At 44.8% G+C, this 12,946-nt stretch overlaps 1 protein-coding gene across 1 annotated transcript; it reads right to left on the reverse strand.

Annotated features, from left to right (window-relative positions):
- Positions 1 to 4,642: 4,642 nt before the first annotated feature.
- PIGC (phosphatidylinositol glycan anchor biosynthesis class C) lies at positions 4,643 to 7,964 on the reverse strand. Its single transcript, XM_026703443.2, has 2 exons — positions 7,889 to 7,964; positions 4,643 to 6,834 (listed from the first exon to the last, which is right to left on the reverse strand). The coding sequence occupies exon 2, from the start codon at positions 6,784 to 6,786 to the stop codon at positions 5,881 to 5,883; it is 906 nt and encodes a 301-aa protein (XP_026559228.1). The 5' UTR covers positions 6,787 to 6,834; positions 7,889 to 7,964; the 3' UTR covers positions 4,643 to 5,880.
- Between the last annotated feature and the right edge of the window lie 4,982 nt (positions 7,965 to 12,946).

A 12,946-nucleotide genomic window follows, 5' to 3' on the forward strand; every position in this document is an offset into this window, starting at 1 on the left:
CTGAAAATTGAAGAACTATTGAAGGCATCATAGCAAATAACAGGGCATCTATGTTTCTATATACACTGCTCAAAAAAATAAAGGGAACACAAAAATAAGACATCCTAGATCTGAATGAATGAAATATTCTTATTAAATACTTTGTTCATTACATAGTTGAATGTGCTGACAACAAAATCACACAAAAATTATCAATGGAAATAAAATTTAGCAACCCATGGAGGTCTGGATTTGGAGTTACACTCAAAATTAAAGTGGAAAAAAACACTATAGGCTGATCCAACTTTGATGTAACGTTCTTAAAACAAGTCAAAATGAGGCTCAGTAGTGTGTGTGGCCTCCACGTGCCTGTATGACCACCCTACAACGCCTGAGCATACTGCTGATGAGGTGGTGGATGGTCTCCTGAGGGATCTCCTCCCACACCTGGACTAAAGCATCCCCCAACTCCTGGCCATGTGGCATTGATGGATGGAGCAAGACATAATGTCCCAGATGTGCTCAATTGGATTCAGGTCTGGGGAACAGGCGGGCCAGTCCATAGCATCAATGCCTTCGTCTTGCAGGAACTGCTGACACACTCCAGCCACATGAAGTCTAGCATTGTCTTGCATTAGGAGGAACCCAGGGCCAACAGCACCAGCATATGGTCTCACAAGGGGTCTGAAGATCTCATCTCGGTACCAAATGGCAGTCAGGCTACCTCTGGCGAACACATGGAGGGCTGTGCGCCCCCCTAAAGAAATGCCACCCCACACCATTACTGACCTACTGCCAAACCGGTCATGCTGGAGGATGTTGCAGGCAGCAGAACGTTCTCCATGGCATCTCCAGACCCTGTCACATCTGTCACATGTGCTCAGTGTGAACCTGCTTTCATCTGTGAAGAGCACAGGGCACCAGTGGTGAATTTGCCAATCTTGGTGTTCTCTGGCAAATGCCAAGCGCCATGCATGGTGTTGGGCTGTAAGCACAACCCCCACCTGTGGATGTCGGGCCCTCATACTACCCTCATGGAGTCTGTTTCTGACTGTTTGAGCAGCCACATGCACATTTGTGGCCCGCTGGAGGTCCTTTTGCAGGGCTCTGGCAGTGCTCCTCCTGTCCCTCCTTGCACAAAGGCAGAGGTAGCAGTCCTGATGCTGGGTTGTTGCCCTCCTATGGCCTTCTCCATGCCTCCTGATGTACTGGCCTGTCTCCTGGTAGCGCCTCCATGCTCTGGACACTACGCTTACAGACACAGCAAACCTTCTTGTCACAGCTCACATTGATGTGCCATCTTGGATGAGCTGCACTACCTGAGCCACTTGTGTGGGTTGTAGACTCCGTCTCATGCTACCACTAGAGCAAAAGCACTGCCAGCATTCAAAAGTGACCAAACCATCAGCCAGAAAGCATAGGAACTGAGAAGTGGTCTGTGGTCACCACCTGCAGAACCACTCCTTTATTGGGGGATGTCTTGCAAACTGCCTATGCTTTCCACCTGTTGTCTATTCCATTTGTGCAACAGCATGTGAAATTGATTGTCAATCACTGTTGCTACCTAAGTAGACAGTTTGATTTCACAGAAGTGTGATTGACTTGGAGTTACACTGTGTTGTTTAAGTGTTCCCTTTATTTTTGTGAGCAGTGTAGTTCAAAGATTAGGGATGGAATAGCAGCTTGCTTTGCAAAAACAATAACCTTCCTTTGTAATGTAATCTTCAAATATTTCCAGTTCTACAGATACTTTGCTTGACACAAATATTTTATTTTCCACTTTTTCTGATCAAACCACATATAATTTGGTTCTATTTTAGAGGTGTGAAAGCAATTTAGAGCTCCCTCTGTTGTTAGTTTTAGTCCACAGAATTTGAAGAATTATATGCCTCAAGCAACCTGTTTTCCCTGTTCATTGTCAACAGCAACTTTTAGATATATGGACTTCCACTCCCATAATTTCCTAACCAGTGTTCTTCTAATCTATATTTCAAAGTTGTTAACACCGAGAAACACTGGAATAGGTTCTTCCAGATGCAGGTTTCTCTCTGTCCCCCAGCTGTCTGGAATGCTGTTTAAAATGCACTAACATCACAATTCAGAATGCCTTCACTATTTTCAAATAGCAGGACATAGAGTTTGGCTGTTGCTGAGTACAGAAAACTATCAGTAAATCGGGGTTCATTTGCTAACCAACAATTGAAAGCTTTGCCCTTCACTTCAGAACTGTACCTAATTAAGGAATCATAGAGCTGGAAAGGACCTTGGAGAACTTCTGGTCCAATTTCCTTCCCAAGGCAGGAGACTTTATTGCATCTCAGACAAATGGTTGCCCAAACTTTTCTTGAAGACCTCCAGTGAAGGAAACCCACAATTTTGGGAAGCAACTGTTTCAGTAATTAATTGTTCTTACTATCAGGAAATTTCTTCTTCCTTCTAGGTTGGATCTCTCTTTAACAAGCTTCCACCTACTGCTATTTGTCCTGCCTCAGGTGCTTTGGTGTGACAACCCCTCAAATAGTGGAAGAGAGTTATCATTTCACCTCTAATCAAGCCCTTCAGGAACTAGTATGTCTAGTCTAACAAAGAAAAGTACTAGGGGTGTCATGACAGCAATCTTCCAATACTTGAAGGCAGGGGTGGGATTCAAATTTTTTAACAACTGGTTCTGTGGGGGTAGCTTGGTTGGTGGGCATGGCTTAATTGGCTAGGTGGTCATGGCTAGGTGGCCATGTGACTGGTGTGGGTGTGGCTGGGTGGCCATGTGACTGGGTGGGCGTGGCCAGATGGTCATGTGACTGGCAAACCAAATACTAGTGGTCCTTGCTTAATGGCCGGTTGCTTAACAAGTGTTCTGATTTATGATTGACCTTCCCAGAGTTACTTGATATGTTTTTGGAGTTTTGACAGCCATGTACACACACACACAAACACTCCCTTCTAACCCTGCTATTCTATGGTTTTGTAATGATCTCCTGCTGGAGGAGGGGGTTGGGCTAGCAGATGACCTCCGAGATCCCTGCCACCCCTAGATTGCTATGCTGTTTCAAAGAGTGTTCTGAAGCCAGGGTTTGTGTCCCTCTTCTTTTTTCTCTCTCTCCCTTCTTCACTCCCTCCCTGTATCCATCCATCATATATCTCATTCACTTTCTCCTCCCTCCCTTTTTTTTCTTTCTGTCCCTTTCCTTCCATCCCTCCCTTTCTTTGTCTATCCCTTTTCTTCCTTTCTCTTCCTTTCTCTCTCCCTTTTTCTTTACCTTTTCTTTCTTTCTCTCCCTTCTTTCTCTCTTACTCTCTCATTCTCTTTCTCTCCCTTCCCTTCCTCCTTCCCTCTCTCCTTCTAAAGTTAGGAGACCCACCTAAAACAAAAACTCCTTTGGATGAAACCGGCTATTACACACACACACAACACATATACACAGAGCTTCCAAACAGCTCTTGTGCCTCACCTCGTTGTTTGCTTTTAGCAACGGGCCAGTCACCGAAGTACTTTCCAAGTGTCCAGCAGCGTCCCTCACCTCTTAGGAAAACCCGGGTGATTGGCATGTTGGAATTCCCTGCAGCACAGAGAAAAGTGATGAGGGTTCTTCCTGGCTAGTCTCTCAGGGACTGGCCACAAACAGACAATCATGCCCAGTTCTGCATTGCCCAGAAAGGCCGGCAGGCAAGCCTTCCAGGTCCAAAAAAGGGACCGTGAGTGGGACTTCCTCCCTTCCATTTTTTGAGATTTTCAAATAAAGAGCTAGGAATTTCAAGCAAGGCGTGTACTGCAGCCTCACCTACCCAGCAGCAGCTTTCCTGACTGCCTGCAACCTTACCTTCCTCCCGCAGCTGGTGGCAGAGGGAAAGGCGAGCCAGCCAGGGCAGAGTCATTGCCACTCGGCTCCCCGCCAGTCTGCATCTTTTCCCCTGCCTGGATTCTCTGCAGCTGCTGGGGCTTGCCTGCTGGGGGGCGGGGGCGACCAGGGAGCATGAGGCTATGCCCACCTGCAATGCCCCTCTGCCAACCACTCCTCTCTCACTGGGCCAAGTGCAGGTTGCCGCCGTGAGAACAGTGCAAGCACCATGGGCTGGAAGGTAAGGCTGACAGGGAAGGAAGATCCACTCTGGCGAGGCTTGACTGCCTTTCAGGCCCTGCTCTGGGCTGCCACCTGCTTGATCTCCACTCCGCCTCAGATCCTGTATCAGCCTGCGACAGGGGGACATGCCGCTTCCAGGCCAGCCTGGCTGGCAGATGGGTGAGCGGTCAACCCTCAGGGGAGGCATTTTCTCTCAGGCCTCCCACATGGAGGGCCCTGTGGAAGCCGAAGCTCGGCTTGAAAGGTAGCCTCACCTTGCCATGTACCCCACCCCAATGAGGCAGCCCTTTGGCTGAGCGCAGCAAACCCAGTGTAGATCTTCCTTCCCTGCTGTCAGCATTAGGGCTTGTACCATTCTCACAGCAGCAGTCTGCACTTGGCCAAAGCACGCAGGCTGGTGGGCGGGAGAGGAAAGTGGGGGGCAAGCAAAGGGGCAATCCCGGCGGCATAGCGGCCTGCTCCCACCCCCAGCAGGCAAGGCCCAGAAGCTGTGGAAAATCCAGGCGGGGGGGTGGGGTGGGGTGAGATGCAGGCTGATGGGGACCCAAGCAGTGATGGGTCAGCCCTGGCTTGTCTTCCTCTCTGCCACCAGCAAGCCAGGCAAGCTGAGGGCCGGGGATAGTGGGGGAGCTGCTAGCTAGGCTGCAAGCATCATGTGGGATGGAGCTGTGGCGCCGGTGGCGAAACAAGCCAGGGAGGGACATTGTGGAGGTAGATAGCTAGGTCGTGAGTGCCATGGGTGGTGGCAGCGCAGCGGTGGTGGCCTAGGCCGGCCCGGAAGTTGGGATTCAAACCAGGGCTGGTGGCGGTGGCAGGTAGGCGACTGGAGCTTGCAGAGCCTCACTCACCCAGGAAGATCAAATCAGGCAGTGGAAGGCAGGCAGCGATGGCTGGCTGGCTGGCTGGCTGGCTGGCTGGCAGGAGTGCAGCTGAAGGCAGACTGCAGGCAGGCAGCAATGGTGGGAGAATGTAGGCAGCGATGGCACGCATGTGCAATAAGTAGTGACTGGGCAGGGTAGGGCAGGGCCAGTCAGTGGCACAATTTGCCAGTTCTACGAACTGCGCAGAATCGTAACAACCAGTTTTCCCGAACTGGTCCAAACCAATAGAATCCCACCACTGCTTAAGGGACTGTTACAGAGAAGAGGGGATCAATCTATTCTCCAAAGCATCTGAGGGCAACGCAAGAAGTTACAGGTTGAAATTACTGACTCTCAATCCTTATCTCATTTCTTTAAATGCATGAATAAATACAATCAGTTTAAACAATGGGTAAATGGCTTTATACTATTGAGGCCTTAATTATGATGGGAAATCTCATCATTATCATTTTAGCCATAGAAATTTGATAAATAAATTACTAAGAGTTTCACTTCACAGGAAGTCCTTGTTAGTAACAATTGGGTCCTGCAACTTGGTCAATAACTGAAGCAGCCATTAAGTGAAACCACAACTATGCTTATGCTCTTCAGTTGTTTTTTGTTTTATACATCAGCGAACACTGCATATGTAAACATTGGTTGCAAATTTAGTTTGCCATCATCATAATTGTGAAAGAGGCATAATTGTGAATGACTAAATGAGGCAGTCACTAAATGAGGACTGCCTGTATTACTTTTACATCTATTAGCTGAACTTAAATACACATGGTCCTTGACAAAAAAAACTTTTATTGGAAAAACAGCAGGTTATAAATAAGTTGTTCTCAGGCATTTTCAGAGGTATTCCATTGTGCTTGCCTTAATTGCTTTAGCTGATAAACATGTATTAGCTGGGATTAAGATAATTAGAAGAATTGAACCCTAAAGTGTGGATTCCAGGTCTACATAAGAAACTTGGACAGATCTTCCTTGATTTCAGCTTCATCCCAAGGCCCATGGATATTGTCTTTGAAGAGTTGCAGTCTAATGAGGCAATAAGGGCACAGACATGAGATGGTAATCAAAAGGAGGGCAAAAAGAACAGTGCCAACGCTGGAAATGGTTAGCAGTCCCATCAAGGCAGATAAAGCAAAGAGTAAGGTAGCTGTCATATAACAATGGGGGGTTTGAGCTTTGAGCTTCTTCTGTAGCATAGGCCATAGGGCAAATATCTGGATAGCAAATGTCACCATGACAAAGGCATGTAAGGACCGTGGCAACCGTGAGGCTAAGCAGACTGAAGCAAAGATAGCCATGTTGAGGGACAATGTACTGGATACAATAGCTGCATTTGCCCCATAATCATAAAAGATCAAATGTCCTAGGAGCATAAGGGCAGACATAGCATAAATTGTATCAGTGCTGATAGACTCAGTTAAGGTCTTTAGGATAGGAGAGAAGCCATAGGTGAATGCCACAAATACCACAGAATTCTTCAGATCTCCCCATCGTGTCTGCCCACTTTGATTTCTCTCTATTCCTGAATCAGTGGCATCAAAGAGTACATAACCAATCAGGGAAGCAATCAAGCCAGCTCCAAACAGCCACTGGGGAGCCAACAGGCCCATATCCATGTACCACCAGATGACAATGAAGACACAGACGCTACATAGTTGTTGTATCACCACTCCAGATTCAAACACCACTGCCCAGTACTGATACTTGCGTGCATGGATATTCTTGCGCAACTTCTCTAAGAAGCTTTGATCCACATAGTTATCAGGAAATGACTGCCGCTTGTACAACACTTTCTGCCAACGTTGCCTTATGGTATGTTCCAGTTGGACACACAATACATTTCTCGCCATTGCCTCATAGTTCTTCACAATCTCATGTTATGATGGAGTTCATATTATCTGGAAACAAAATAATTTACCAGTGGATTGGTAGATAACTGGTCACCACATATATAAAAAATTTCCAACAATTTAATCAATTAAAAAAATGTTCCCACTGAGGGTCAATGGTTTGATTGGTACTCATAAGGCAGATCAGAAAGAAAGAAAAATGCACGGCTCTTTGGAATTAGAGAAACCAAAAGGGCTTATATCTTTCAATGAAACTGAGTATCTACTACATTGAGAAGTGTATAAAGAAGAGAGAAGAGACAAGCTTTACTGTTACACAACAATCTTATTTATAATTGTGATATTTTCTGGCTATGAAAAATTCCTTTGACAACTGCTATCAATGTTTACAACATTGGTAATCAGTGCAGAGAGACTGCACCTCTTACTTATGTGTTTCCATTTTATGAACATTTGTTCCCAACCTATTCATTGTATCTAAGGGATTTCTGGTCTTAATTCACCTTACGAATACTAGATTAAGGAAGGCTATTTTAGAAGTACCATGCCCTTTGTGCAAATAAAGGTGGGATAAAAGTAATAAATTTAGCAAGTTGTTTTTCTCGTTAAGTTTGATTCTACAGCTTCTCTGCCATCATTCTACAGCGCCCCTGTGATAAGAGTTCTATTTCCGAAATATTTGAACGGAGGGTTCTTACTATGCGCCATTCCGTAAACACTACAAAATTAATTTGTGCAGCAAAATTAATTTCTGTTGGTACACAATGAATACTCTAATGCCAGTGTAAGGTATAATTTGCCTTTCGAGAAAGGCAGTCCTAAGACTGCAATCAAGATAGATGGAAAACCATGGAATAAACAGGGGTCGTTTTGGTGGTAGGCTTCATTCCAGCTTCCGGGCTGGAGTCACGCGCCTGTTGCCCCCTGTACTGGTGTTACTTTCAAAACAAATACTATTTCGTTCTCTCCATGTTGAAATAACTGTGTTGTCATTTTTCTGTAGTCAATACTAGAGATCCCAGCTATCGTGAGAAACTAGAACGAAAAAAAGAGCTTTTTAAATAAAATAATAATAATAATAAAAAATCCGATCCTCCCTTACCTTGCCTAGAATGTGTATATCGGAAAAGGAAATTTTGCTGTGACGACACATCCGGCTGTGGGTGAATTCATGTTGCCCTCTGCTGGCCAATTTATGGTCAAAACGCTTGCAAGCCGTTTATTACAAGATTTGGGGGCTCGCAATTGCTTTTAACGATCCAATACGGAAGTTGCGTGTGCTAGAGTGGGTTGTAAATATATTTGAATATAAAAGGGATTACATGTTGTGAAGCATGACAAATTTGGTTACACAGTTGCTTGGGTATGCATTTTATTGAATATTATAGCGGACTGTTCCAGATTAACTGAGTTGGAAGGGACCTGAACTGTGGTGGGCAAGATGGGCATTCAGTGATGATTCAAAATTGAAACCGACTCTCCTAAAACCTTGTCTTTAAAACACACTTTCGCATTAAAAAAATCATACCTCAAAAGAAATATATTGGACAATGCATAATTTCTACAGATTACATATTAACAGAGTTGGAAGGGATGTTATAGGTCATCTAGCCCAACCCCCCACCCAAGCAGGAGACCCTACACCATTTCTGACAAATGGCAGTCCAATCTCTTCTTGAAAGTCTCAAGTGATGAAGATCCCACAACTTTCAAAGGCAAGCTGTTCCATTGGTTGATTATTCTCACTGTCAGAAAAGTTCTCCTTATTTCCAGGTTAAATCTCTCCTTGTTCAGTTTCCATCCATTATTCCTTGTCTGGCCTACAGGTACTTTAGAAAATAGCTTGCCCTTCCTCTCTGTCGCAGCCCCTCAAATATTGGAAGACTGCTATCATGTCTCTCCTGGTCCTTCTCTTCATTAGACTAGCCGTGCCCATTTCCTGTAACCATTCTTCATGCTTTAGTCTCCAGTCCCCTAATCATCTTGGCTGCTCTTCTCTGCACTTCTTCTAGTCTCAACATCTTTTTTATAGTGTGGTGACCAAAATGGGATGTAATATTCTAGGTGTTGTCTTACTAAGGCTTTATAGACTGATATTGGTACCTCAGTTGATCTTGATTGTATCCCTCTGTTAATACAATTTAGGGTTGTAGTGGCTTTTTTGGGCTGCTGCTGCACACTGCTGGCTCATATTTAACTGGTTGTCCACTAAGATTCCAAGATCCCTCTCACAGTTACTGCTATTAAGCCTGATTTCACACAGTCTATATGTTTACTTTTGTTTTATCTTGCCTAAGTGTAGGGCTTTACTCTTCTCTACATTGAATTTCATTTTGTTAAGATACAGCCCAGTGTTTGAACCTATCTTCTTGGGTGTTAGCTATCCCTGCCAGCTTAGTATCATCTGCAAATTTGGTAAGTTCCCCTTCTATTCCCTCATCTAAGTTGTTAATGAAGATTTTGAAGAGTACTGGGCCTAAGACGGAACCTTGTGGCACCCCATTGCTTACTTCCCTCCATGTAGACTTAGACCCATTAAGGAGTACTTGTTGAGTATGGTTTGTCAGCCAGTTGCGAATCCATCTGGCGGTGATGCTATCTATCTCACTTTTTTATAGCTTACCAAGAAGTAGGTTGTGGTCTATTTTGTCGAATGCCTTGCTGAATACAGTATTTCACTGGTCTACTAATTTAATCACTATATTGAAGAATGAAATAAGATTGGTTTGGCATGATCTGTTTTTAACAAACCTGTGCTGACTGCTAGTTATTACTTTACTTGTTTCTAGATGTTGGCAGATCTTTTTTTTATTATCTTTTCCAGTATCTTCCCAGTATTGGTGTTAGACTGATTGGTCTGCAGTTTCCTGGGTCTATTTTTCCCCATTTTTGAAGATGGGAATCATATCAGCTCTTTTCCAGTCCTCAGGTAATTCCCTGGTGCTCCAGGATTTTTGAAAGATGTGGTGCCATGGTTCTGAGATGACCTCTACCAGCTCCTTTAGAACTCTGGGATGTAATCTGTCAGGTCCCAAATGTCCATCTGGGTTCAGTTCCAAGTGGGAAGACACTGGAAATATGGAGACTGCTTGGAAGGATGGTTTAATGGTGGACAGGACCATATGGTTTGAGGTCCTGGGCAAAATCAAGCAAATGGGTGAGAGAGGGAGATTTATACCCTCTGTTGGGCTTTGAACTTGCTTCCTGTTGCTGTGGCAAGAAATGTATCCTAATTGGTTGTTAGACTCACATGGGGCCATGCAGAGATCACTTTGTAGCTTGTCTTGAGTCCCAGGCTTGTTTGAATCTTGCTGGATGATGTAATGAAGGTGTCAGTGTTCCAGAAAAATCCACTCCAATTAAAAGCTTTGAGACAGGCATTTTCTCAATGTTTCCTTTTATTAGTGTTGTGGAAAGGGAACTTCATGAGGACAGTGGTGATACCCAAGCAGGAAAAGCCCAAAGGGAAACATCAGGCCAGCCATAAAACAAACTTGCATAGGAAAAGAGATTTGATAAAAGGTATTGAAAGAAGCCCCCTAGACAAAAGCCAAGTAATTAAGAAAGCTAGGGAAACAAGAAAAAGAAATCCCTTACAAACAAAAGGTCATGCCAAATCAGCAAAACAAATAGACAAAAGATACGAAATAAATTCCATAGCAGACAGGAGATTGCCACCAAACAAATATAAGAAAACATTAGGATGAAACTGATAATCCAATCAAACCACCCCGCAGAGTTTACCCTCTGGCGGAAATGAAGACAACCCCCTGACAGGATTTAAAACATTAAGAAATACAAACACAAGCACTCACACACAAAAGGAGAAAAGGTATAAAAATCAGGAGTTTATTATACAAAGATGGCTAGCCCCAGGAACGCAGACTTCTTGCTATCTCTTGCCTTCCTGAAGAATAAACCAGCTTCCAAGTAGTTGTCTGTGTCCTTGCACTGGAGCCCTCCCAGCAGGAAAACCGAATCCTCAAAGGAAAGGCATTTTCCAGCCTTTCAACAATTGGCGACCATGAAGGTTTTCCAGCCAACCCTGCCACCGGACCGGGCCCACAGATCCAAACCCAGCCGGCATGGACCTTCTTTGTCCAGGGAAAACATCCACGGACCCAGCCCGGAAGGCATAAGGGTAGTAAAGGGAGTCCTTGGGCTTTTCTGCTCAACAGCTGCTTGAAAGCAGGTGAGTACCACTTCAAATTTATAATCTTACTAGGGAGGGGAGTGGAAGCATGAGTGTACCAGGTGTGTGAGTGTGGGTTTTCTCTGCTGAAACAGTGGGACCTCACCTCCTCTGTGATTGCCAGCCGCACCCCAGCCAGCTGCTAGCTCCAACAAGCTGTGACCGGCTGGATTTGGGAACGCAAGGGGTAATCACAGAGTGTGAGTCCTTCTGAAGGACGTAAGAAAAACCGAGTGGGCTGAGAAAGGAACTGTTGTTGGGAAATAAATAGAGAGCAGAATAAATAGTCCCAGTGCATCCTGCAAGTAAAGCCCTGTGCATTTAGAAGGGGCCCGTACCGGCTGCTGGCAAACAAAATTGGAAATAGTTTGCCTTACAAAGCAGAGCAGGTCCTTCCAGATCCCCACCTTTAAGGGAGATCTGAAAACTGACGGCAGAGTGTAGGAAGGGGCCCGTACCGTGCTGCTAGGGGGCAGACGGTCCTCCAAGATCCCGTTTTTTAGGGGGGATCTTAAAACTGACGGCGGAGTTTCCCTACGAGAAAGGGGCCCATACTCCGTGTGTAGGGAAACTGGAGTCCTTTCCAGACCTTTTTTGTCTGAAAACTGACGGCGGGAGCCCGGCTAAACCAAAGTAATCCCCACATCAGGTAGGGAATATGGGAAGTTGTAGCTCGAGGGCAATGGAAGAGACCCCCTTGGATAAATTACTTGAGGCTTGGGACGAAAGGCAAGTGCCTGTCCTAACTGGAATGAATAGAAAGGAAGTGAAAAGAATTTGCAAAAAGTGGGCTAGCAAAAAGTGGGCTTTATTGCGAGATGACATGGGTAGACAAATTTGGCCTGATAGTGGTACTTTAGATTATAAAACCCTGAAAGCACTTAGAACATGCATTAAGACCAGCCAAATACCCTATTGGTACTGCTGGGCTGAAATTGTTAGGACCAAAGACCTGACTGAGAAAAATAAAAAAGAAAGAAAGAAAAGCCTGAAACCCATTTCAGGGAAGGGAATACTGAGGCACAGGTTATGGCTCCCCTTTTAAGCAAGCCAGTGCCAGGCAGAAATAGGGGACAACTAGAATATGTTTTTACCCACACTCCCTTCTCTGCCTCTGACCTAGTCATCTGGAAAAAGGATACCCCAGCTTTCAGGGCTGATCCTCAAACAGTTATTAAAACCCTGAAATCTATCATAGACAGCTATAATCCATCCTGGGGTGACATGACTCAGCTGTTACAAGTCTTTCTAATGAAAGACGAACTATTAAAACTGTTGGGAAAAAAAACAAAAACAGTCCAAATAGCCAAACCACCAACTATCCCTGGTCAGGCAGCCCCAGCCCACATCGCAGGGCCAATACATCGCCCTGACTGGGATTATAATGATACCAATCAATGGGACAAATACACTAGAGCAAAAGATAATTTACTAGAAGCTCTAGAGGAAATAAGAAAAAAAAACTTTTAAACTAGTCTGAATTTCAAAAAAAAAAAAAACAACACAAAGGGAAAAGGAAAACCCTGATGCCTTTTGGGTCCGCCTGTCAGAAGCAGCTACTGCATATGCCCACCTAGACCTTAGCTGCCTGAAGGACCAAAGGATTTTAGCTTCAGCCTTCGTGGATCAGTCCACCTTAGATATTAAAGAACATTTCCACCGCTTCATCTCTAACTGGCCAACCTTAGACATAGCAGAGTTGCGCAGGATTGCTAACTTTGTCTATGATCAAAGAGACAAGCTGAAAGAGGAAGAGAAAGTTAGAAAGAGATGAGTAGAAAGACAGGAAGACTTTAAAATGTTTGCTGTAATGAAGTATGATGCCAGACAAACGCCAGGTAAACCCCCCTATAATTCAAAGAAATGCTAGCATTGCGATAAAGCAGGATGGTCGCAAGGCAAATGTCAGCATTGTTATAGGTGCAGACAGGAAGGTCATTTCAGCAAGCAATGTAGGCAACACCCCCC

Source organism: Pseudonaja textilis, chromosome 3, assembly GCF_049901715.1.
Source record: "Pseudonaja textilis isolate UNSWEBS1 chromosome 3, rPseTex1.2, whole genome shotgun sequence".
Classification (NCBI taxonomy): domain Eukaryota; kingdom Metazoa; phylum Chordata; class Lepidosauria; order Squamata; family Elapidae; genus Pseudonaja; species Pseudonaja textilis.

Bases quoted from the DNA above. Each gene is read 5' to 3' on its own strand.
- PIGC (XM_026703443.2), bottom strand. From the start codon at position 6,786: ATGGCGAGAAATGTATTGTGTGTCCAACTGGAACATACCATAAGGCAA.